General features: G+C 29.6%; 2 protein-coding genes across 5 annotated transcripts; one reads left to right on the forward strand and one right to left on the reverse strand.

Annotated features, from left to right (window-relative positions):
- Positions 1–862: 862 nt before the first annotated feature.
- On the forward strand, positions 863–4,658 carry LOC105427053 (double-stranded RNA-binding protein Staufen homolog 2). 3 transcript variants are annotated; one of them, XM_089077834.1, is made up of 3 exons: positions 863–1,259; positions 2,365–2,811; positions 3,009–4,658. In XM_089077834.1, the coding sequence occupies exons 2-3, from the start codon at positions 2,467–2,469 to the stop codon at positions 3,687–3,689; spliced, it is 1,026 nt and encodes a 341-aa protein (XP_088933960.1). In that variant the 5' UTR covers positions 863–1,259; positions 2,365–2,466; the 3' UTR covers positions 3,690–4,658. The 3 variants fall into 3 exon arrangements, with proteins under 3 accessions (XP_088933960.1, XP_088933959.1, XP_088933958.1); XM_089077833.1 differs by lacking the exon at positions 863–1,259 and adding an exon at positions 1,294–1,698; XM_089077832.1 differs by lacking the exon at positions 863–1,259 and adding an exon at positions 1,294–1,491.
- Positions 4,088–27,269, reverse strand: Dhc1 (dynein axonemal heavy chain 1). 2 transcript variants are annotated; one of them, XM_089077818.1, is made up of 34 exons: positions 26,657–27,269; positions 24,531–24,764; positions 24,317–24,471; positions 23,947–24,170; positions 23,460–23,737; positions 23,051–23,224; positions 22,697–22,926; positions 22,289–22,488; positions 21,747–21,970; positions 21,450–21,625; positions 21,136–21,318; positions 20,602–21,000; positions 20,142–20,392; positions 19,656–19,910; positions 19,066–19,229; positions 18,746–19,003; positions 18,446–18,674; positions 17,530–18,203; positions 16,507–17,312; positions 16,115–16,322; positions 15,373–15,759; positions 15,085–15,257; positions 14,547–14,913; positions 14,019–14,213; positions 13,808–13,946; positions 13,429–13,705; positions 12,699–13,140; positions 10,907–12,264; positions 7,238–10,815; positions 6,885–7,111; positions 6,447–6,758; positions 5,896–6,347; positions 5,488–5,782; positions 4,088–5,107 (listed from the first exon to the last, which is right to left on the reverse strand). In XM_089077818.1, the coding sequence occupies exons 1-34, from the start codon at positions 26,681–26,683 to the stop codon at positions 4,721–4,723; spliced, it is 13,938 nt and encodes a 4,645-aa protein (XP_088933944.1). In that variant the 5' UTR covers positions 26,684–27,269; the 3' UTR covers positions 4,088–4,720. The 2 variants fall into 2 exon arrangements, with proteins under 2 accessions (XP_088933944.1, XP_088933943.1); XM_089077817.1 differs by having other exon boundaries at positions 25,187–27,269.
- Between the last annotated feature and the right edge of the window lie 464 nt (positions 27,270–27,733).

Here is a 27,733-nt window from a genome sequence, read left to right on the forward strand (position 1 = left end):
ATATTCGTAGCATCAAGCAAGTTATACCCTAAATTTGAGAAACATTTTTTTCCCATCTTCTCTTTTTGCAAAATCATATTTATTCCTTTAGAAATTTATTCCTTTAGAAATTTCAGGCAATAACTCATTTTTCAGACTAACATACACAGAACATACATACATATTTATCTAAATATACAAATAACTTTAATAAAAATATAAAATCTTAATTATTAAATAAATAATATAACTAAAAAAATTACAAAAGATTAATTCATTACATTGTAAATATCTTAAATGAATTAAGATAAACATATGTGTATGTATTATCTCTAAATATTTCTTAAATTTTATTTATTAGATTTATACAATTATTTCGCTCTAATTTGTGTTCTAAAAAATTTATTGCCAGTACTGAGAATCTATAATAAATGTGACACAAACTATACATTTTTGGTATTGACAAAGAATTTTGAAACACAGCTTTCATTTTCTTAAGCTGCGTTCCGATATTCATTACCAGTACTAAAAATATATAGTTTATGTCACGTATATTATAGATTTTCAATACTTGCAGTGAATATCGGAACGCAGCCTTAGTTTTTTATGATGAAACAACATACTTTTACTTAGCAATTTTGATTTTATTTTGTATTATATTTTTATTTTATTTAAAATATATAAATTTATATATATGCTATTCATTTATTTTCTGTAACAATTTATTAAGCCTTGTATCCACGATGCTAGAAATCGATTCGAGATCTCGGATTGAGAGAGACTTGACCAATCACATTAGTTAATTAATCGAATTATTCAATTTTCTTTTCGTCGAAGTGTTGGACTAATTTCTAGTATCGTGGACACAAAGCTTTAGGAGGATCGTTAAACATGTGAAGCTGCCGACAAGCAGTCGATCATGGGTAGAATTTTTTCAACTCGTTTTAACTGATTCTATCTCGAGGCATATGACGCGTAAAATTTATTGTAGTACGGCGATCGTTACTCCTATCGAGTCGAACGTTATATGTGCAATTGTGTAAGATTATGTATTTAGAGTTCAGATAAACAAAAAAATCAAACTACGATATAAAACGTGCAGTGAAAAACATGAATATTTTGAACTTTAATCGTAATTTCATAATTTTAAGAGTCGAAGTAAAATACAAAATTGATCCTTATAAATTTTATAAAATTTTTATCAAATTTTAAATATATACATTATCTCCCAAGAGATAGGAAGCTATTTTCTCTCTTCGTTTCTCGATTTCGAATGGAAGGTAGGCTTTGTTTCGATTATCTATTTTCTACTGTGGCTTAACTGAATAAGGTTTTGGAACGCAATGTAGATCGCTTGCATACAAAGTACAATAAGAGTAAGAATAAGATATAGAGGAAATTAATTTTGCAATTTGTAATGTATATTTTCCTATCGGCAGACTACTAGATTTAAGATTTAGTGCCTGTAAAGTCTTATCACGGTGTTGGTCATTTATACCCAAGTTTATAATTGTATGTAAAAACTCATACCAATGAATTATATTAAACATAACCGACAAAAATCAAAAAGTTTTACACTTATGTTCATTTTGAGCAATAAGTTCATTTTTTGTTCCTGCACTAAACTGCACTAAAACTTTCTACTTCGCCTTTATCAAATTTTAAATATATACATTTTAAGTACAACAAGTGTAGTTCAGTTATAGAAAAACAGATCAGGTGCAGATTAATTTTTTATTCTGGTTTAAACTTGTTTTTTTTTCTTTTTTTTAAGTTTTAAGATTTAAAAAAAGGTGAAAAATATATAAAATCGAGATTAAAATTAATTTACATTGAAATAGACATTAATCCATATTAAAAAAAGAGAAAACATATGCTAAATTATGTGATACTAAAAGTAAATTAAATTGCATTTTCATTTATGTTCAAAAAATTATCATTAAAAAATTGTCATTAAAAAATTATTCCAATTATTTGTTTTTAAATTTTGGGATTGTATTATGTATATATAATTATAATATAATATATATTTTTTGAGTAAAGAATGAGTTTTTATAATAATGTTTACAATGTTAATGTTGTGTACAATGTAATGTTTACAATGTGGTGTACAATGTTATATAACATTGATGCATTTATACAATTTTATTTTTTGTCTCAAGATATATTTTGAAATTTATTATTTTGAAGTTAGAGTATAAGTTTTTTCATAAAATTTTAAAATTCTTTTCAGAAATTGTAAAAACGAAATAGATTATAATTATTATATATAATATTGTATAATGTTTTTGTATCATTTAGCATTTTTATATTTATTTATTTGTGTATCTGTGAATGTGTGCTGTTGTAAGTTGTAAATTTAATAAAATTAACTATTATTTTCAGAATAAGCTTTTGTATATACAATAGTAAATATATATAGATAAGTAATTGCAAATTTTGCAATAAATTATTAAAAATTAGAAAGCAATCTTTAATTTGATCGACATGAGTAAAACACCAGTCTCTATTCTTCAAGAGATGATGGTAAAGCAGGGTATGATACCTGATTATGAATTGATACATGATGGTGGAGGACGTCATGTAAATACTTTTACATATCGAGTTTCATGTGATGGTCTCAGTGCAACTGGTACAGGTCGTTGTAAGAAAGATGCAAAACATGAAGCTGCTAAAGCTATGTTATCAGAGATTGCTGCACATAAAAACTATCTACAGCTGCCAGCTGCTAATACACCAGTAGCATCTCCATCAAGGTCACCGTTTCATTCTATTTCTGTTCCACCAAAGATAACAAATGTACCTTTTGTTAATGCTGTAGGTGAATTACAGGTAAGTATAAGTAATATAAATTTATATGTTAAAGAATAAATTATTTCATAGAAAAATTTTATATAATTAAGTTAATAATTTTATATAATTAAGTTTTATATAATTAAAACATATACACACATATATATATATATATATATATATATATTTTTTTTTTTTTTTTTTCTATGAAACAATTTATTGTTATATTTTTTCAGGAACTTTGTGTTAATAATAATTTAGAGGAACCACAATATGTTCTTATCCGTGATCATGGACCACCACATGCTAAAATCTTTACTATTCAATGCAAAATATCTAGTTTTGAAGAAAATGGAACAGCAACTACAAAGAAACAAGCAAAACATGACGCTGCAAAAAAGATGATAGACAAAATAAAATATCTTGTGAATAATGATTTATATAAAGAAAAAGATGAAGAAGATTCTTCAAATTCTGTTACAACTGATTCGATAGACATGATGACTAAATGTGCTGAAGAATATTACCGCACTTCAAGCAAAATGACAAAAAAGCTTAACTTAGGTATTAGATTAGCTGATTATCATATTAAATGGAGAGATTCCTTGGAAACTGATAAACGCAATAAAATACTAGAAGAATTAGAATCTATCTTTCCCAACGAAATGTGTAACAATTTAGATGAATATAATAATGAATCTATAATAGAAAAAATAGCTAAATTCGAAGCTACATTAGCAGAGGTTGATGTAACAGTTAATATGAAGGATATAGTTACAGATAATCATGTTATGCAATTAATAGAGCTTAATACTTGTCCTATTCTCACACAAATTGGTATAGGACATAATCAACTGGAAGCTTCTTGGAAAGCCTTGTCCTTAATAATACAGACATTAAAATTACTTTTAATGTAAAAAAAAAAAATGTAAAACAAATTTCTAAAATAAGTTTAATAAAATACACATCAAATTTTATATAAAATCGATAATATTAATGAAAGCTTTTCTTTCTACTCGTATATATTTTCAAAATTTTTAAATATTATTTTGAGTTGACATAACCAATATTTCAATTATGTTTACTCTGTAAAATATTAAAGTTTTTTTGTTTTTAAATTTATATCTAAAATTACAAAAATTAATTATCATATTGTCTTAAATATATCATAAATAATATTTTTGTTTTTTTTTTTAATATTTTTCATTTGTTTATAAAAAAACTAAGAATAGAAGATTGTTTATTTTATTATTAATTTATTTAGTACAAGTAATATAATAAGTTATGTTAATGATTTTTGTTTTATTATACGATAATTATACGATAATTATACGGTTTATTAATATACTTTTAAATGGATATATGTACAGTGCGTTGCCGATTTTCAAGTCAAGTCGGTAGACTGGAACTTGACAAAATCATTAGCCAATTGTGCGACATTCAAGTGCTCAGTACTATAACATAACTTGGGTTTTTTTGGTTCTTTTTGGCTCTATGTTTTATTGCGTATATTTTATTTTGTTTATATTGTTTGTATATTTTGTTTATACCGCAAGCATGTCGTATCGTGTCGGCATGTTCGCATATTTTCGTAATATATACAGCCGATTTTTTTACGAGCCTCTTCCATGCACTTTACCTGGCACTGGAGGAAAAAAACTTGACAAAATCGGCAACACAGTGTAGAACATTATAATATATTATGATTTATTTTATTAAATAATATATATTTTTATATATTACATAAAAAATTTGTATTTTGCGTGAGATAAATATTTGAATATTTAATATTAATTATATTGGTATCTTTAATATTAATTATATTGGTTGTTTGATACATTGTAAGAAAAAATAATACATTAAATATAATTATACTCTATATATAATTGTCTTCTGAATATCATTTTAAATTAAATCATTTTTTTATTATTGTATACATTCTAATTTTTTATTTAATATCACACAACAAGGCAACACCTCGAAGTGTCCAATGTCGGGGATTATAATCTGTTTCAAAATCGATAGAACCGACATATTTTGAATCTGTTCTTTGAGGCTTCCTGTATATAGGGCATTCATATAATTTTGGATCTTTACCAGCGGTAGTGTTTATAGCGAAAATGTAAATAACCGGCATTTGTTCGTAAAGAACTTTCGGTCGACTCTCTACGAGTTTACCAGCTTTTCGATCAAGTGATGCACCTTCCAGAAACAAACCGTGCACGTAAACTCCTTCCTGAGGCTGACTTTTAATGTCTTCTTTATTATACCGTGTAATCACATTTTGCAAAACTACAGAATCTAAAGCCCAGCCTTTATGCGCTCTAGTCACTTCCTAAAGTCCATTTATTTAATTAAAATTAAAACAATTTAGAGTCGAAGCTAGTTATTATTACAATTATTATTATAATTATATATTTATATAATTATAATTAATATATATATATTATATATATTTATATATATAATAATATATTTATAATATATTTATATATATTATATATATTTATATAATTATATATTTTTATATATAATAAAATATGTAATGAAACATTAAAATATGCATTACATGCTCTGTTATATGTAACTATGATTTTATGTTATTAGATAACTATTAAATCAAATGTTATAAACCTGTGTAGATATACTTTCATTAGATATACAATGTGAATTAAATTATTATTTTTCATATGTGCATAATTTTTAAATTCTTACCTGCCGCATTGCTGTTAGGAATCCTTGTGGATTAAAAAACCCAGTCATCCAAAATACTCGTGGGCGACCATGAATACACCATTGTCTGAATTGATGATCTCTTTCTAAAAGCTCCGTATACCAAAAACCTAACGTTGCCGATTCCCAAGATATTTTCAACCATTTTTCTGGAATGCGCGCATCATACATCGCATCCAATGATTTTCGCAAGCCTTGACTCATTACAATAGTACCTTCGATAGCTAGCTTCAAATCCGTTAAAGTGCTTCGTACTTCTTTAATGACTCGCGAAATTCTAAAAAGAATGGTCTTTTTGTTAATTATTTTAAAATACATTGATAATAATAATACTAGTTATTTTTATGAATAACTTTTGAAAATTATATATATGTACGCATGTATATGTACCGATCTATTTCTTGTCTTAGGAAAATGTTCATCGGCATCAGTGGGCCCATTCTTTGAAGCGCTTCTTTCACTTCAAAAGAATTATATTGTTTGGGTAACTTAGACAACATATCATCGGCTAATTTATACACAACATTTTCTCTAGTTTCACCTCCCTGTGCACCACCTTCTTTTGGTTGTACATTAAGAATTGTATCGAGTATTCCTTTCGCTGTGTTGATTTGATAGGTAATATCTGCGTTTGGATGTAGTCCAAACACCTCTGGTGTGTCAGTAGCTGGTAAACTATCAATGTAATCCAGATATCCTTGAAGATTTCTCGTCTGGGGCACTCTGTATCCCCGATAAAATTCAAAGCCTGGCCGTAATAATACATCGCAAAACCAAACATGCGTGAAAGTAATTAATAAACGTTTATCGAAATCATCCGTAACTCTACCGCCATATTGAACCTATATGTAAAGATATAAATAAATGCAATTGGATGAATAAAATATAAAAATTCAATGTTGTTAAATTTATTTAATGAAAATAAAGGAATAGATTGAAACCTCTCCAAGCATGTAACAGACTGTTGGCCAAGAAACCCCCTTTTTAGGATCCATGTCATCCAAATGATTTTGTATGAATTGAACCGACGCTGCAAAATCTGCTTGATTAAATTCATAAGGTATATTCCAGCCAAGGGGTCCAAATTTTCTTCTTTCTTGTACTACAGTATGTAAAAATGCAACAGCATATAGCAAAGGTGGCCACTGCGATTGAGAACTGTAATCCAATGCATCTTGAGTTACCGCTTGATAAGTTCTTTTCAAACTAGCTCTTATGCCTTGAGGTGGTTCATTTGTAAATTTGATTGCCATCTGAAATATATTGCTTTTCATTATATTATTTTTAATATGATAGTTAACATATGTTTATGTTGAAAATTAGTTATATTAAAAAATGTAAAAAATGTATACTAAATATATATAAATTAAAAATTTAACCTGTAGCAAACCAATGGGAAATTGAGAATGTACTTCAGTTGTCATCCACAATCTAAATACTTCGTGAACAGTTTCTGTTTCAACAAGAGCATCCATTACTTCTGTACAGAAAGGTAATGATAAATGAATATTTTGCAACAGAACCCAGCCGCCTGTGTTCATAGCTTCGCTAATCATTTTTCGAGCATGAAGCTCTTGGCCTTGTCCCATGGACACTAAATGTAGTGCTATAACAATAAATATTAATTATAAATATTAAATATTAAATATATTATTATTTTTGTGCTATTATTAAAAAAGATAGAAATTTGTTCAATTATATTACAAAAACAAGTACAAAAATGTAAACTTACGAATAGTTTTTTGTTTAGCTAATGCTATAATTTGTGAACTTGGGTCAGATCCTATAGACAACAAACATATAAGTGGTGTTCTAGTTTCAGATTCTGACCATGTTGCCTCTAAATCTAGTATTTTAGCTTCCCCATATTCTTTACCCAACGATTCAGTTATATACTTTCTCGCCTGAGATAAAGTTCTATCAGGGCTCCACGATCTAATCAGCAACAATTTCCGAAACACATCAAGACTCTTTTGGTAGCCACAAGGCAAATCTTCCTCCTCTGGTTTCTCTTTTTCGTACCATATCCTCCATTCCTTTTCACTAAACTCAATTTTCGTTAATATATCCGAGAATACTTTTAATCTACTTATTTCAACTAAATTTAACCATGTTATGTCAAGTATCCATTTGAAGGGTTTTGGTGTTACTGCATTAAGATCTAAGGAGGCTCCACCCTTTATGAAGGCATTAAATTCTGCGTGAGAAATAGCACCTCTATGACAATCTATTTTCATAGCTAGCATTAATGTAAATAAAGATTTATGCCTTTCATAAAGACTTCTCAGAGTAAATGCCCATACTTCATATGTAAGATGGCGTAGAATAATGTTTATCCTCTCGGAAGTTATAGGACTTTTTGCAGATTTTGTAATTGAGTTATCAAAGATTGTCAAGAATTGTCTTAATGAATTTTGATACATCACATTAACATTGCTCATTTCAACTATCAAGAAATATAAGATAGATCCTCTTGATGCAACTGCACGAAACTCTTCGCGTGCCAAGGTGATCTTTTTTTCAGTAAGAGCGGATACTTGCAATTTTTCATTCACTGATTCGGCCGTAGTCTTGGTTTCACGAAGGACAGTTATTAACGCTTCATCATCTACCAAAGAACCTTCCGAAGATGTAAGTCTATGTAATAACGTACTTTCAAGTTCTTTCATCGAGCGTTGATTAGTCATGACTGACTCGAATAGAGCGACCCTTTCTGCTTCCAAATCAGCTTTTTCCATAAGTATTACTCGCCCTAGCAATTGATCTTCTAAACCTAGCATTGTCACGGTAAAATCGATAATCGATGTCTTCGCGGATATTTCTGGACTGTACGCTGGATTTGGTAGTTTGGTTGTGATATACAGCATAAATCCTGGCATTACGTCGCATTCTTTATCTCCAACGATAACCTTCTCGATGGATCCTGATTTAATGAAATTTTTTTCAAGTACATTATCGAGTACTGGATCGAGTTCTTCTGCAACATCTTCAATTAACAGTGGTCTACCTAACGAAAGGCTGTCTTCGAGATGAGTTCGAAAATATTTATGATTTAGCGAAGTAATCTGCAATTCGTTTGTACTTTCTTTATTCTTGATCCACATCTTCCCTTGATTCTGAGGATCCACAAGAAGTGGATAAGACGAAGATTTAGTGACAATAAGCGCATTCTGTACGGATAACTCATCATTTGGTAATCCTTGAAGAGTCCATTCTGACATTGTTGCTGTGTCGACGAGCATATTCGTTATATTTAAATTTTTAGTAAAAGGTATAGATTTCGTAGTTAATATATTCATCCACGCAGCCACTAAACCGGCTCGATATTGTTGATTATAAGGTCCACAATACGATAAAAATCCAGTTGCCAACAAAACATCTCCGACTAATCGTCCTAATTGAATTTTGAATTCTCCACTTTGTTCGGTCCAACGAATTTTTTCACCACCTAATCCATTTATCAAAGCAGTCGCAGCTGTCATTTTTCTCAGACACACGTTCGCAGCTTCCGTCAATCTTTGCTTCTCCGCTACCGCGTTATCGTATTGTTCTTTGACTGACTGTAAAGCCATTTCTCTTTCGGATAATTCTCGCTCAGCGTTTGCCAGATCCTCCATTGCAAGCTTTAAGCGTGCTTCTTGCAATGCTAAATTAGCTTTTAAGGGAAGAACCTCCTTGTTGACAGAGTGGAAAAAAGCCATTGCCTTAGTCCATGACAATAAACCAGCAACATCACCGCATACACGCCTAGCTGTTTCCATATTATAATCTTCCATCTTAAAATATGGTTGCAATAGTTCAACCATTTCATTATTGATTATGTCCTTTGGATAATTTTGTAATTGTAATAAAAATGTTGTACTGGCCATGAGTTTCAAGGATTCTGCCCACGAAGGTTTAGGACACGGCGCAGCTGTATCAGGTACAACGGGTCCAATTTTACGTTGGAACAAGATCAAAACACAGTCCATAATTCTCATTATGAGGTGAGGTGGTCTACCTAGCTTTCTCACGGTTGCTATGTGAGCAGGTTTGATGGTATTCAGAGCAGCTTCTGCTTCCTCTAATGCTGGTTTTGCAGCTTCTAGCTTTTGTTCGGCCAATGCTTTTTCATCAGCTATACAAGCTACCAATTGTTCTGCTTTTTCCTTTACTTTCTGCACTTGATTTTTAAAGGCTTCAGCTTGCATAGCTCTCTCTGTCACTTCTAAAAGCACCGTCTCAGCTTTTTCGGAGGCTTGGACTAATTCTTGTTCCATTACAGCTAAGTCTTTCTTTAAGATCTCAACTGATATTGACGCTTCTTCGAGTTTTGCTAAACCTGTATCCATTCTTTTAGCTCCTTCACCAAGTTCATGTTGTTTGGATTGATAGATATTTTTGTATCCACCGATGAAATTTAAATAAGATTTGGGAGTTACATGAGTGGCACGTCGAAATCTTTGGAAATATTCCGTTGATGTTTCTGAAACAATATCTTGTATGGATCCTAATGCGTTTACCAGTTCGGTCTTCACGCTACTAGTGCAAGCAATTTCAAAATCATGAAGAAAATGCTCGGCGACTAAAATCAGAGCATCCTTAGGCCATGGTTGAAACCAATCTATGGTACAACCTGAAATGAGTGCCGGAAAACGTTGGGCTCGGTTTCGAAATTTCTCACCCACTGGAGAAAAACAGAAAACGACGTGCAAATTTTGACAAGTTCTTTGTAAAAAGAAATCTATTACCAATTCATTATTAAGAGTTTTTTTAGGATTTTCCCGTCTCAAAATAGGTGTTAATTCTGCGATGATTTCCGCTTGTTCATCACGCGTAAATAGGTTGCTGATAACTCCAGAACTCAGAATGTTGTTTAGATATTCGAGAAAGCCTTCCTCTTTGATGTCGAGATCGGTGAAGATAAACGTCGTACCTTTGCCTTGAGCGCCGCAAGTGCGATACAAAAATTTTAGATCTTCTAAGAAATTGGCTACGTTATAAGACCTAGTCAAGGTAATTTGAAAAGTTTTGTATCCAGCGATAAAAGAGGATAATTTTGTAAGACTCTGTTTGCCAGAACCGCCAACACCTACTAACATCACGTTGCCTTTTGGATGTCTAATAACTCTAGATATTTTTACTAAATGCAGCATGGCGTCAGGGAAAAATACTAGATCCATTCCAGCACCTCTTTGCATTTCGTTGAATTGGACTAGAAACATGTCTAATCTTTCTCGTAACACTTGAGGATCGTAAACAGGTTCGTACACCTTAGGAAGTTCTACATCTGCATCTTCACCTTCTTCACCAGTTGGTTCTGGAGCATCTCTGTATCATTAAGGAAATATTAATATTGCATAATATTTTTAAAATGATAATATGTGCTGACAATTTATAAATTATTATTATAACTACAAACCTCATAAAATCGACAAATGCAGGATCTTGATTTAACATCTTTACATATTTCTCTCCTAAAATATCATCTATAACGCGAATTAGTCCTTCGTCAAACCAATTTTTATCGCTTTGTAGCGTTAATCTGTCGCTAAACACTCGTGTACATTCGTGCTTCCAAAGCAGCATCAGTACGCTTTCTTTATCAATGACGGTTGACAATGTACCGACCATACCTTGCCAAATTCTCGAGAGATCTCGAAGGCTAAATACATAGTGAAATTTTGCAGGCGTTGGCAATAATTTAGCTCGTGTTCTTTCCCAAAGTATTCTGGTCAAGGGAACCATTTTTTTAACAAGTTGACGAACTTCTTGTGAGAATCCTCTTTTAACATTATAATGTCCTTCGCCTAAAACGCTAAAGATTCGATCGATGGACGCGTTGTCGGGCAAAGTACAATTAAAAATACAAAACTGTCTTTTAAGTCTTGATGGAATATCATTTCTTCCACCTCCTGGCTGGCACATAGCTGCTAGGAAAGTTACGTCTACAATAGCGATGAAGTCACCAGGTTTTTCCAGAGAGTAAAAACCCTTCATATCCATAGTTTGCCGAACGATTTCATTAGTCACCTGATCGCCCCATTCATTAATTTGCGGCAAATTTACATCGTCAATAAAAACCAACATTTTTTTACCACCTGGCGGTCCAAATGTATTTCCTAAACGCTTTTCTACATAGCTTTCGATGGTTTTTTGAAACTGATATGGGCTGGTCGCAGAACTAAAATTGAAAGAACGACTCAAAGTTGTATCTGGATTTGATTTTTTCATATATGACTTCATCATGACAGTTTTGGCAGATCCTTGCTCGCCTATTAGTAATACAGCTTTATCTTGACGGCCAATCAAATCAATCAAATATTGGATCCTTACATTGTCTGGTATAGGTATCAAAACATTACTGTAGTCAGGCGCCGAATATTCAGGATAGACATAATTAGTTACCATACTTGTCCATGTGTCCCACACGCCTTTATCAGTAACAAAGAAATCAAATACTGTAGCATCCAAATATCTGTCGGAAGTCGGGAGATCCAAGTTATCGAAGTTTTCGCGGAGATATCTATCATATTTTTGTCTATCGGCAGTTTCCAGTAATGCTCCTATACCCCATACTAATGCAAACACATAAAGACGTCTTAAATATTCTGCTGTCATAGGATGAGGTTGATCTTTCTCAGCATCTTCATCTTCGATTTCTTCTACCGATGTTTGGACAGGTATTAAACCTTCTAGCAGACAAAGCATTTGTCTTACAATGTTACATTGCAAGACATCGATGGCGAGTACTAACGTTTGAGTGCTCCATGAATAGATCTAATAAATTTAAAATTTAGTTATATGCATTAAAATTTAGTAATATGTCATAATATTATGTTTTTATATTAAATTAACAATTTTTATATAATAAAATAATAATAATAAGTAAAATTAAAGCATTAAACGCGTACACACACACACACACACACACACACACACACACACACACACACACACACACACACACACACACACACACACACATGTTTATATAAAAATAAAAACTGAAAAATAAATAAAAGATTAAAAGTTCTAATCTTTCTATTATATTTTTAATTCATATTTAATGATAACTAATAGCGCGATATTGATTTTTTTAAGTTAAAGAATATTTATGATGCATACTATTAAAGAAAAAAAAAATATATATATATATATAATATAAAATTAAATCACAAGACAGAAAACAAAATTATTTATGGTTAATTTACCTGAGCAAAAGAATTTATAAATAATTCCTCAAGAATTTCTTGTTCCAATGATGATCGTGATTTTAACCAAGCGGTAACAACTGGATTCCAATCCAATCCTGAAGAGCTCATGTACACCATACCATTTCGCGAAACAGTCGCGGGGCTTGCATTATCAATATTGTGCGGCTCAAAAATAATTTTACACGTTGGCGCCATTGACAATCTATCACCATTAGCCAGAGTCAAAGTTTTATTATCATCCAATACAGAATTTAAATTTTCTATCCAAATACTGTCAACGGGGCCATCGAGCACCAGCCATATATGTTCGCCTTTCTTTAATTTCAACGTCTTACGCCATAAAGCTGAGAAAATCCCATCAGTCCAATCATTCGTGGCTACATCTAAACGACCGAACATTTGAGCGGCTGTTATACTTTTAGGATTCATTCTCATTTCTCTGTAAAATTAAATAAATTATTTATATGTCTTATTAATAATAAATTATTTATATATATAATTTATTTAATTATTAAATAAAATTATATTATATTATATTATATTATATAATTTATTTAATTATTAAACAAAAAATTTAATAAAAGATATTTCATAAATAACTTATTATTGCAATTTTATAAAAATATGTCTTATTAATTAACAACAAATTATAATAAATTGGAAATATTTTCTACAAATGCATATCACGTAAATACTTATAACCTATATAAAAAAAATATTGTTTTACCTGTGCGAATCACCACATTGCGTTAATGCTTTCATCAAAATATGTATACAAGTAGTCTTGCCAGCGCCAGTTGGACCTAAGGTCATAATGCCATGTCTTACTCTTTGCGTCTCATATAACTGTATTAATTTTAGCACCCATGGTGAATGATAAACTAAGCCTGCCTGCTTCACTTGTTCATTAATAGCTTCTTCCAATTCAGGATATGATGTTTTTTCCAGAACTTGATTGGGAAATAAATCAGCTACTAGAGATATGAAGAGTGGCTCATCTTCATCTATAGAAAAACATATTATGTATTTTAGGATATATATATATATATATATATATATATATATAACTTGTGTAATTGTTTTTAATTATTAATTGATGTAATGACCTATGAGTTTCGAAAGATTCATATCTCTTAGAACACGCATGACGATCGTACTTTCTGTGTCCTTGGAATTGACTCTTTTGGCCGCTCCTAAAGTTCTTAATACAGACAATATATTTCGCAGACCAAAATCATAATGAACCTAAGAGCAAAATATTGTAAAATAATATAATAAATTCTAATTGTCCTTTTTTTAACATTTTTGTAATGTTACCTGTTTGGTCAACTGTTCTTCACACAATTTATAAAGAGTATAAAATTTACGAGCAAGAGTAATGTTTTCCAGAAATCCACAACTGGCCAATTTTACACGTATAATAATCTGACGATCAGGTACCATCATAGCTACTGTACGAAATTGTATTTTCAAATTCTCTGGCAATTCCTTTCGTCCTGCATATCCAGGATTCTACAATTTACGCAGCATTAAAATTTTTACATGTTATTATATATATCGTTTTATATTGTTTTTAGTAAATTTTTTTTAATAAATTTTAATTTGTATTTATAAAAACAATTTACTACTTTTTAAATTAACAATTTTATAAAAACACTAATATATAAAAAAAAAATAATAAGGAATCATTTAAATACAAAATACTGTAGTATAAAATTTATATACACATTTTTTTATATATAATTTTAGCAAATTTTATTATTTTTAAAAAATTAATATAAGATATAATTTTTTTAGTTTAGAGAATTTAGTTGTTTATTCTGCTTCATTATATGATAACATTACCATAGTAATGAATATCCCAAGTTCTGGGCACATATCTATTTGGTCTCCATCCGTAAAGACAAACTGCTTCTTCTTTTCCTTTTTCGCAGCGAGCACTACAGCGACTTGTTGTGCAGCAACGGATAAAACTGGCAATTCAATTCTATTGAATTCATCAAAACAACCCCACGAACCACTTTGTGCTAATCCTTTATATATACGACCTAATCCTCGATAATCCATTTGATCAGAGCAATTAAAAACTACAACGTACTTTGCTAAGGTTTTCCCCATGTCTTTTACAGTTTCAGTTTTTCCGGTTCCTGCTGGACCGCAAGGAGAACCTCCCATTGACATTGATAGAGCTTGTGCTAATGTTATGTAACATCTAAAAAAAATGTAAAAATTTAAGATAACATACACAATAATAAAATAATATATAATATTATATACTATTATAGTATTACGTATAATATTATAGTACTATTATTATATTATAGTATTATATATAAGTAAATATTCTATAGCATAATAAAATATTATTTATGGTTGTATTTACCTATCAGTTAATGGCGTAATAACCAATCGTTCAGTACATCCTAAATATTCATTTTGATAGGTAAATTGAACATCTGTGATACATATGGAAGTCTTGTCTAAATCTTCCTTAAAATAAAACCTACACTGCTTCAACCATTCGAAGTCATTTACGGATCGTACATTCAGACGACACTAAGTAAATAGAATATGTGATTATATTAATTTTTGTCTGAGATTCCAACACGATTATTTATATTTTTAATGTATTATATTTAACATGTAAAAAAAATTTAATTTAGTAACTTACTAATATGTCAAAGATATCACGCTGATGCACATGTATAGTGATCAATGTCTCGAACTTAATTCGTTCTAGTTTCGTAAGATCTCTAGTGGTTTGATCGATTAAAGTATTTAAAAGATCAAGAAATTTATTGTTAGTTTCAATCATAATTTTTTTATCAGCGCGAGCTTGAGCCAGCGCCACTTCACCATCTCGCGTCCATATCATTTGAATGCCTAACAAACCTATTTGAGCAGGCATTTTGTTGAGAAAGTTCAATAAGTTGAAATTTGCATCATTAATTATGCTATAGCATTGACGGATGATTGAATGTAAAGAAAGTTGCGATGTTTGTAATAATTGCATCAACCATGTTTCCACAGAACCTTCCGCTCTTACTGCCCTCTCAAGCTTTAGAGAAAATTATAAATAAATTTAATTTTATTTTTTAAGAATTTATACTGAATTATATAATCTAAGAAAAATTATTATATAAAAATATAAAATTTAAATTAAAAAAAGTTGATTTCTTTTATTCAGAGATTTTTTACAAATTTTACAGATTTCTGTTAAATATCCTTATAGAAAAAAATGTTACTAATTTTCTTAGATTCAGAATTTAAAATAATTTAAAACTTTATACATATGATACTTAAATATTATTGAGAAGAAATATAAAAGTATATTCATCATAATGACGATGATTGTAATAAAAAAGATCGTAACGGTTGTATAATTATTTCTATGTTTAATTACGCATGTATACCTGTATAGTTTCACCTTCTGATGAAATAATGGCTGTCATTTTATTGTATTCAATATCATGAAATTTCACATAGCGCGTGTTATCGAAAATAGAGAGTAAATGATTTTGTATGGTATGAGAATCGGACGCTTGACCAAGAATCTCCAAGAGTGCAGGATCAGAAACAAAGAAAAATCTAGGAAACATCATGCGCTTCTTTTCTAAATATCTAAAACATGATATTGAAAAGAATAAATTGTGTATAACAGAGATTAATAAGAAAGTTGTGAAATCAATTGGCATTACATTAAAATTTGCTATATTTAAAAGGAAAGTTACAAATGAAAGATTTTTTCAACTTTATTAAGAAGAGAAAACAATTGTGTATACTGCAGTAATTGCAATGTACTTACCCACTCAGAGATTTTTGACATAGCTCTAATTGCTCTTGCAAATGTGGCAGAAGCTGCTTCAGCAGATCATCGCCTACGCAACAAGGTACAACTCCTGGTGTTTCGTGAGCACGTTGCATGATTTTCTGCCAACTCTTATCAATTTTACTAAATCGTTTGGCCTCCTTTGGCAATTGTTTCGCAATATCGCCACCAACAAATACTGCCTCAAGATAAACCCACATGTTCTGCACGAGTAACCATCTTTCGAGAATTTCGTTTGTGTTGGATAAATCGGTAAGCCATTGTTGTATCTGTTTCCTAAAGGGCGCATTGTAACGATTTGACATGAGTGAGCCAAGAACCATCAAACTATCTTCCAGTTGACCTATAGTTTCCGCTGTTGTATCTCCCCTAAGCAACAATTCTCCCCTATTGTTAAACGTCATGAAAGTCAATTCGTGAGATGACCACTCGTTTACTACTGTCCTTAATTTGGCCTCAATATCCTTTTCCTTCATAGCTGATATGCAAATATCTTCGATGTCCTCTTTATTCTTCAATAGAGGTGCTTCAAGAATGTTCTTAAGACAGAAACCTTCACTCTCAAGATCAAACGAATATCCCGTAACTTCTACAATTCTTTGCCAATGACGCGGTTTCATTGCTTTGTTTGCCATCAATTCGAGAAGAGGACACATATCGTTGAAATCATCGATTGTCTTCTTAAGTGCGAAAAACGCCGGCCATTCCTTTAATCCCTTTGGCAATTTGCGGCAACGATTTTGAAACTCCATTAGCTCGTTATTTATTTCCTCAATATTAACCTAAATTGTAATACTTTATACGCATTAATGATTTACAAAAAAATATTTAGAACTTTTCTTATTAATAAATTTACAATTTAAAAATAATATATATTCTTTAACTTAGAAAAAGTTTCAAAGTGTTATTAATATATTATATAAATATGCTATACACACACACACACACACACACACACACACGCGCGCGCGCGCGCGCGCAATAGGCGCAATTTCTTACCTCGCCCCATGGAATATCGTAATAGCTGCTGACTCTATCGATGACATCATTATAAAGTTTATATAACTTTTGTAATAAATTCAACTCCTTTCTGATTTGCGAAAGCTCTGGATAATCTGTGATAGGCAAACCGAAAAGCTCTTCACCGCTTTGATACGTTTGCAGCTTTCGCCACATACCATCAAATCTGTTCTGGAACAATATTTGCCTATCCGAAGCATCACGGGGACTCAAACCCGGTTGCATTGGTCCAGATAATCTATATTCTTCGCAATACATTTCGTTATCGATACGGAATTTCTCAAGATTGTTCTTTAGGTCGTTTTCGAATTGCGGTTGCAAATTCAGTAACAAAACATGACTTTCTTGCGCTCGTGCCAACAGTTTCTGCCAGGTGTCTCTTAAATTATCAACTTGCTCTAAACATTCTTGATCCACAGGTACCTCGTATCTTGTAACTATGTTGAAAGCTTCTTCGATCGGATCAATCTTGAGTTCCATATCGACCTCCTGTTCACGAATCTTCTTCAAAGTGTCCATAATGAGACGCACATCATCAAGATCGCGTATTTGATGGTCTAATTTACGATCCATTTCATTTATTAATGCATAAACGTATTCCATTTCGCGACGATATTTCTTCTTCATTGCTTGACCAATTTTATGTGTACAACCTAGAAATTATTAATATATTTATATGAAGCAAAAAATAAGCAACTCTATTAATAATTAAAATTTTTAATGAAATATTTGTAACGCCTTTCTTGATTCAATTTATACTTAATATTTTTTCAAATTCATAAAATTAATAGATAATTTTACAAACTTTTTTATACATATTACTCATACAGATAATACAAAATAATTTAAAAAAATGCACAGTTGTAATATTTAAATAGTATTATACTAATGTTACCTTTGATTTCTGTATAGACTCCATATTTTAGTTTCTCCGTTGATACAGCAATTGATGTACCGAATATGATCATATCTGGTTCGGTAGCCAATCGATCTTCGAGCTCGCTGTGTTTGCGAAGAGTAGTTTCGAATTCTGACAAAGAGATTTGCAGCAATTCTCGCATACTCCGCTCATTTTTCCATAGAAACTTATATGGTTTCCAACGATCGAGAAATTCTGTCAAATCCTGTAAATTTAATGTGGAATTTAATCAATTCCATCAATAAATGTCCATCAAATCTCACACTTTTTGCTTACTTGTCGCAATTCCATTGTACAAGTGCTCAACATGCCGAGAAGTTTGATAATTTCCTTATTGTCCATAACCATCGTATAGAAATTTCTCTCTTGAACTGGAAACACGGGTCTCTCCTCGGAAAGAATTTTATAAAGTCTTCGTCTTCTGGTTTTTGAATCTTCAGGTTCTTCCTGCTTTTGCTTGACATTACTTTGCGCTTGTAATACGACACTGGCCAGATTTCGTTTGGATGAGTAGGATAGATTTTTCCACAGATTCTAATAATAAAACTAAATAAATATATTGAATGTATTAAGTTTAAGAATTATAATCTTTTTACCTTGCTACCTCTGGAATTCCATTGCGCTACTCCTTTTGTCACACCCGTGATAATTTTTCCAACTGATGTCAATGCTTCCTGTACATCATCCAGACTTGGTTTGACTGTCACTGCCGGGATCATCAGTGTTGCATGTAATAAAAACACCGGATTCGGAGTTGCTTCTATAAATGTAATTAATGTTAGATATAATTTTCAAAGAAACTTATTAATATATAAATATTATTTCTGTTTAAATATATTTAAAAATATTTAAAATATTAAAATTTTTAAAAATCTGAAACAAATATTTTTTTGAATTTTTTAAATGCAATGATTTAAAAAAGATTATAAGCATATATATTAAAATATTTGGATATCTTATTTTAATTATAAATTATAGAAATATATTTAAACAAAATTTTAATTTAATTCGTAAAATTTTTCTGTATAAATGTTAATAAATTTGAATAGCTAGAATAGCTATTTGCTTAATTTATTAATTCAAAAGTTTATTATAAAATTTTATTAGAAAATTTATTAAAAGTTTATTAGAAAATTTTAGTATAAATTCTTTTAGTTTAAATATAAGTTCTTTTTTAAAGAAATACCTGAATCAAGTTCTCGAATGAATCGTTTTCTGATCGCATCTAAAGATACTTTGGTAACTTTTATTAATACATCTATAACTTTTCGAGAATAATATCGTCTCATTTCGGATACTGCGTTTCGAACCATATCTTGCATGCTTTTAGATAAAGTACCAGGTGTCGTCAATAATTGATGAGGATCATCGAAACAATTCCATACTACTGACCAATCTTGCTGAACTGTTGTTTGTTCCGTTGCTTCTTCTCCTTCCGCTCCTTCATTTTAAATAAAATAGAAATTATTTTTGTATTTTTATTGCAATTTAAAAGTTTTCTATAAGAAAGCTCTTGATCATTTTGCTATTTTTTTTATAGTAATTATCACAGCTAAATTGTATATTATCATATAAATATAAACATGTATCAAAAGAAGATAAATAATTCCATTTTGTCATAAAAGTTTATATTTTAATAGCAGAATTACAAAAATTAACATTAATATATTACCTTCAGTAATAAGAAAGTCAAATTGATTGGAATTGGCGGTGCTCTTAAAGTCATTTGTAGCCTTTTTAACAAGTTGCAATACTTCTTCTACCGCTTCCTCGATCATTGTGCTTTTACGATGTAAATCTACCGCTGCCATCCTACAGATTTCTTCATTCTTCCCTACAAATTCCTCTATTGTCCATGGTTGATCGGATTCGGGTAAAGCATGCAAAGTTACTTTTCGCATGCTCGCCAATACCTCTAAAATTCTAATCATATTATTGAATTAATTTGCATAGTTTCTTAAATTTTCACCATTTTTCATATTTTAACAAAAATATAATTATTTAACAATTAATTTTCATTAATTAGCTATTTACTGAATAAACTTACTTTTTTACAAACATATGATGTCGTTTTATTGTTCAAAAATTTATTTTGAGAAAATGAGAAATTATTTACTTTATTTTCAACATACCTATTATCATACACATCATGAACTCTTGTAATAAGAATATCAAAAGTTTTAATCTGTTCTTTCGTATTCTGACAAAATTCTTTCCAATCTGGCTTTGTCCAAGTCAAAGTCGTTAGTCCGGATTCCAATAAAGATGCAACGCAGACTAAATGCGGTAACAATAAAGGGCGAACTTCCAATTTTACGCGTTTAGCGGTACAAACAAATTCCTCGATCATAAGCTGAAGAGAGTCCGTAACCAGAGTAAAATAATCTTTTTTCGCTAATATTGTTAGCGCAACAATTGGGATTTCCAAATTTATTTTTGCTAAACAATCGGCTTCACGGAATAACAGAACAACGCGGTTTTCCAAATTGACTTTGACTTTTGCCAATTTCTCGTCGACTATAAGCAGCGGCCTGTTATATAAAATTATCTTCTTTATGACTATTACTAATTAATATAAATATTTGTGATGTACATATACTTAAAAAGTTATATATTTTAAAAAAGCAAAATTAATTTTTAGTTGATTATTGAGCTTAAAATCTGACCGTTTTAAACAATCTTCGATGACCCAGGAATTTTGATGCGTCCAAATCTCAGCAATATCAGTCTGATATTGTTTTAAAATAGAAATTGCATGATTATATCTTTTCACCAAATCCGCAGTCAATGGTAATGTTTTTAAAACAGGATGATTTGATACAGACGCTGTCAATTCATCTAGATGTACTCTAATAAAATTTCAAAGCTGCGCTTCAGAATTACTATTTGTAAGACTACTAAATTTCCAATTTATATTATTTTTAATATTTTTAAATTTTAGGTAATTATATACACAAATAATTATTTTTATTTTGCTTACTTCAAAGAATTTGCCCAAGTCAATCGTCCAGCTATAGGTGGCATGTGTCTTGGCAATGGAGGGTCATCTCTTTGTCGTTTAAATAGCTTTAAAATCCGTTCGACCTCTCTATCACAATATCTTATGACACTATTATATTTTTCTTCTAATTTTGTAAGCGGTATTTTTTCGCTGACCTTATATTTATGTTATTAAAAATATTGATAAATTATTTTATATTAAAAAAAAATAAACCATTTTAAAATACTGTAGACAATACTTCTTATGAATAATTAAAAATTAAATATTATTTATCACCTTTTCGAATCGCGTTAGAAACCGTATACCCTGTGGCGTTTCCCATACGTCAGCGTAATTTTTTTCAATAATCTCGCCAATGTTCTCTTTCAATGAATTTGTTTTTGCCATAAAATCTTCATAATCAATATCAAAATCAGTATTTCTTGGATCGAGATAATCATAAGATTTGCTAGTTGCAATCTTTTTAGCTTCTTCAAAGGTTTTCACAGCTTCGTCTAATGCTACAAAATTTATATTATATATTAATTTAATGTATAATCAAAATATTTTTCTTTTAATTAGTATTCTTGCATTAATATTATCAGTATTTCTGCTGTCAAAATTATTAATAATATAAAACTATCTTTAATAATTTATGATTTTTATTTAAAAAAAAATGATTATTGAGATAAATGTTTATTTAATTTTATTAAATAAATTTTATTAAATTAATATCATCATTATTGTATAAATTTCAAGATTGTTAAAATATTCAATAAATATATATATCTAATTCATTCTGTATAATAATAATTATACATTAAAGCTATATACTATACCTTCTCCAAGAAGCAATCCTTCCATTCGCCTTTCAAAGAGAATTTGATAATCTTGTATAAGATCAAACATAATGAGGATTTTGCGAATTCTAGCACAGAAAGCATCAAATCGACCAAAGACATGAGTTTCTGAGAAGGAAAATTCTTGTTCCGTAACTGCTGGTGAACATCGAACTAGTCTATACGTTTCTCTATAAGCTCTTAAACAAAAATTTTAATTATTTATTATTTATTTCTCTTGAACAATAAATTATTAAAACTAATCTTAATTAAATTTTTTTTTAATTTTGAGGGCTCTTAAAAACGATCAATTTGATTTTTAAAATTAAAATAAAAGATTGTAATAAAATTTATTAAAATAATTTCTTTTGTAAAATTACACATATTAGTGTAAAATAAAAGTAATACTTGTTTAGACGTAAACAATGTTTTAATCTCGACCGAGCTGCTATTCGATCTTGGCTCCAAACTGTTTCTCGACCTCTTTTCGTGACGTAATCTCGACAGGCAATGATCATTTGATTTGTAATTTTAATCATTAGAGAACTCGTCCTTTCTGAAGTATTATAATATCTTGAAACACTATATATTAATCGAACAGTTTGTAACAGTGATACGAGAGAATCCCGCATTTTTACCTACAAAAATAAAAATGTATAATTGTGTTTAATATTATAAATTTAAGCAATTCTATCTTATTATGGATTTTATTATTAAAGATTATTATGTATCATATTTTTATTTTAAGAAAGATTAACTTACAGGATCATCGAGATAAAGACAGTGACAGCATTTCTCTAGTGCTTGGATAAACTTCGCGTTGTCTTTTGCTTCATTATAGCAGTAAGTCACTTCATTTTCTGCATCGACCCAATCTTTAATTATCTTTGAACGTGCAACTTGCAAACATAAAAGTGACATAGTAACTTCATGATCCTACAATTTGTTTGTTTAAAAAAAAGCTTTATATTTACAAAATTTATTATATGATTACAAACATCATTTATCATATTTCAATAACATAATTTATATGCAGAATTAACATAATGAATACATATTGTATTAAAATATATATTGTATTAAAATATTGAGTTTTATATATTTATCATTAAAATTAATTAAATTAAAACACGCAATTTAAAAATAAATAGAGAAGTAGCATAATTTAAACCTGTAAACGGTTGACTAGTTGACTAAATTGTGCACCCCGTCGTTTCCAATACTCGAGTTCTTGCTGCGGTCCAGAAATATCATTTTCTCTTTTAACTTGCTTACTTTCCACCATAAAATCTTTAAGCTTTTTTATCCAAAGTTTCACTCTTTCTTCAATTTGTTCCACAGCATTTTCTTTCGCTATAAAAGCTTTTGCTTCTTCAAAGTTGTGCACTTCCATCATCATAGGTTCGCCATCACTAAATATTCCACCATCAAGCGCTATCTTTTCGCAAACTGTACAAATATTAACAAGTAAATTTAAATAAGCAGTTACAATAAAAACTTTAAAAAGAAATATTATTATCTTTATTAAATTTTATTATTCACTTATCACTTCACATAATCACTTATTTTTATGAGTTTCTACAAATATTTGTAAATATTATTTAAGTATAGATACAAAAATAATATATTTATAATTTGATATAAATTTGCAAAAGTACCTTTAAGAGCACTGCAAAACGATCTTAAACCTGGTAATAGAAGACTCTTAATCATCGAACAATCATCTTCACCTTCTACTCCAGGATGTGCTAATGCATCCATAAATACTTGCTCCACAATTCGTTGAATGGAAGTTATTACACTTACTTTCATAGTATCTATTACACCTGTGTAGAGATCCTTTTGGAATCCTTCTTCTGGTAATTGTTTAGAAACACTGATTCTATAGCAATACATATTAAAAAAATTAAACTTTTATGTAATACAATAAATAATGATCAATAATTTTTAAAATATTGCACAGATATTATAAATAACAAACATCATATTTTAATACATTTTGATATTGATTACAACTTTAAAAATTACCTAAACATGTAAATACAGATGCCTGTGCAAGGTACTTGCCAACCATCAGTTAGAAAAAGCTTTTTCTTTGGTGGCTCTTTTAATTCTTTTTGTTCCTTCACTTTTGATGTTGATGCATTTGGGACAGATCTAGAAGTTGCAGTTTTCGGCTGCACCTTTAATGAAATTTTTGTTGTTATTTCTGTCTGTTTTCTAGCAAACATCAATTTTGTACCGTCTCAGTCAGAGGTTCTGGCTCTTCAACTTCTTGATAATACCAAACAAGAGTAGATCTCATGTGTGGCACAAATAGCTGATTAATCTCATCTAACATATCGTTCTCGAAAACATGATCCATAACTTCGTGACGTGATAATTGCGTCGCATCCATTAAAAGCTGAAAGGCAAACTCCAAACGAGGATCCATTTCTCCTCGTCTGGCTTTTCTCTCGCATTCTTCCCGTCGTTTCTATAAGCAAAATCAAACAATATTTCTTTAGATTAAGATAAATTAATGAGAAGAATAATAATTATAAGCAGTATAATAATTATTAATAATGTCTTGTTAAAGTCAAATTTTGTTATTAAATGATTGAATATAAATTTTTACTTACTATATGTAAATACAATTACAATATATTTACAAATTTAATATTTATAATTTTAACTAATAGTATACAGAATAGTACATTATTATATGTAGAATATAATTTTATATATTGTATATAATTATTAGTATATTACTAATAATTCAATAATTTTTCTAATTTTGTTCCTATTATTTTTCTAATTTTTCTAATTTTGCTTCTATTATTTTTAATATCATATGCATCACCAAATATACAGGAATATAAAACCAATTTTTTTGCGAAGGCAATTTTTTTTCTTGACCTGGAGAACATCTTCAGGACCTTCTTCGTCACTGCCGTTCTCAGAATTGTCCGATCTTTGTTTAATGATCTGTGGACCTTGTACGAACATGATAGAACAGATAGAAAATTACACGTAGCTACGTTACACGTAAAAGCTCACTGAGCAGAGAAATGCGGGTTGCACCGCAAGCTACCCTCAAGCTTGGAAGATTTCTACGAGTGTATGAGGTGGTGCGAGGGGATGGTTCACAATGCCACGGTTTCGTGTCAGGCACCACCCTTCGACGCACTGTTCGTGTCGTGTGGGAATTTCCATGCGATTCGTTCGCTAGTAGTCAATATTGCTATAGGTATTTTCTTGGAAATCAGAGAACATTAACCGCATTTACACACATATGTAAGATATGTAATTACATATGTAAGATGTATACAAACAACATTGTTATATTATTTGTATAAAAATTGTAAGAATAAAGCATTTTGCAATAATAATGGAATAATAGATAATACATAATATAGCAAGGCAATGAGTATTCTAATGAAATCTGGAATTCTAATCCAGGAATGATTTCGAAAGTGATATCAAAACACGCGAAACCAAAAATAGTTATTAGTCTGAAGTTTACATTAGATTTGTCATTATATCATATAATCATCAGAATTTTATAAAGCAATAATCATTTCAAAAGTTTCAGGCGTATCATACTTATAATCTATTTGTTTTTAATTCATTTATTCAGTATAATTTTGAAAAAATTGGAATATAGCGTCCAATTATAAGTTCTAAAAGATACTATACGTATTTACATATGTTTGTATTTTAATTATTCAAATATATATTATAATTTTATAGATATCTTCCAAAAATGTTTGACAAATTAATAATGGCAATAAATACGGATTATCAATAATTAAATCGCACAAGCATGCTGCACGCTTTTACAAATTTAATTGTTTCACATAAATCTGATAACGAATATGACATATCTGAATATTATGCTTGATACAAATAGAACATCATATAAATTTTTCATTTTTGACTAAAACATGCAATTGACTTCTCGTATGTACAATACACCATGTGAATTTGTCGCTTGCGTGCAACATGCAGATAGGTTGCATTTTATTAATTTGTTTCAACACGTGCAAGGTGATTTAATAGATAAGATTGAATAATGAACTTTTTGCAAAGTTAGAAAATAAATCTTCTTGACAGGCTCCTCCTTTGCAAAAAGGCACATGTTCAATTTTGCTTTAGATTATAATCTTGCAATGTGTAGATATGCCTTGCGTGATATTTCACACTATTTATATACAAAGAGACATCATTGAAAAGCGTAATGTGATCAATGATCGTTGGTCTTGGTACCAGCAGGAACCAGGCGAATTGTTCGAATAAATCGATAACACTTGTCAAAGACAAAACATTCTCATGAATAGACGTATCTACGTTATTATTAATAGTTTCGTCGTTCGCGATTTTTCTTACTCTGGCTTCATCGGTGGTTTCCGTCATGTCGCAAATCTTCTAAAATCCTTTTGCAAGAAGACACTATGAAACGACGCACGCCCTTGTACAGTCTGTGGCGTAATGCGACATTAACTGCGTTTCTCCGTCTTTTAGCCGGTACTTATTCTCCTTCTTCTGTTCTCTCTCTCTCTCTCTTTCATCACTCATTCTAAAAGTATTTTAAAGTTAGATGAGATATCTTTAAAAATAGTCAAGATTTCATTTCATTTATTGCTAAATAACAGTAAAGTTTAAATGAAAGATTTAAAGTGAAACATACAATCGATTCGAACGACGATCTGACATTATCAGCTATTAAGAAGCAACTGATGTGGAATAATATAGACGATTATTGATTAAACTATGATACAAAACCATTACTCTTAAAATACTGTGATTATTATTGGAATCAATGCTCACGCAACATGTTAAGGATATTAGTTAATATGATATCGAATATGATATTAAATATGTATGCACATTTAGATATAAAGTAAAAGATATAAATTTAAAATATTCAAGATTCTTAATACATTTATAATTAAGTTATATACTAAGTATATAATTAGATCAAATAAAATAAATGTATTCTCATATTGTATAGTTAATGTCTATATATATATATATATATATAATAAATAGATAGAATTGTTTAAAAGGTCAGTAAAAACTTTAAATTTAATTTAAAAATTACTAAGAATAATTTCCTTTTCTTTTGTTCTTAATTATTTTTTTATTATATAAATATATAAATATGTTTATATAATATCTAAGAACTTATATTGAGCATGAAAATTAAAGGAACAAATAAAAAATATAATGCCTTATAACTTTTTGTTTTTAAGTAATCAAATCCATAATATTCATTTATGTTTAAGTAGATCGTAAGTTTTTCAATTTAATATATACTTCAAATATAAATAAAATTTGAAACAAAAGAAATTATTCTTAAAAACTTTGTCTAAAAAAATCTTATGATATTGTTAAAAAGTTGTTTTAATATTTATTTTTGTTATAAACATAAAAAAATTAAAATTAAAATTTTTAGAAAATATA

This window comes from Pogonomyrmex barbatus, unplaced genomic scaffold (assembly GCF_055798465.1).
Source record: "Pogonomyrmex barbatus isolate J1 unplaced genomic scaffold, ASM5579846v1 scaffold20, whole genome shotgun sequence".
NCBI classification, from domain to species: domain Eukaryota; kingdom Metazoa; phylum Arthropoda; class Insecta; order Hymenoptera; family Formicidae; genus Pogonomyrmex; species Pogonomyrmex barbatus.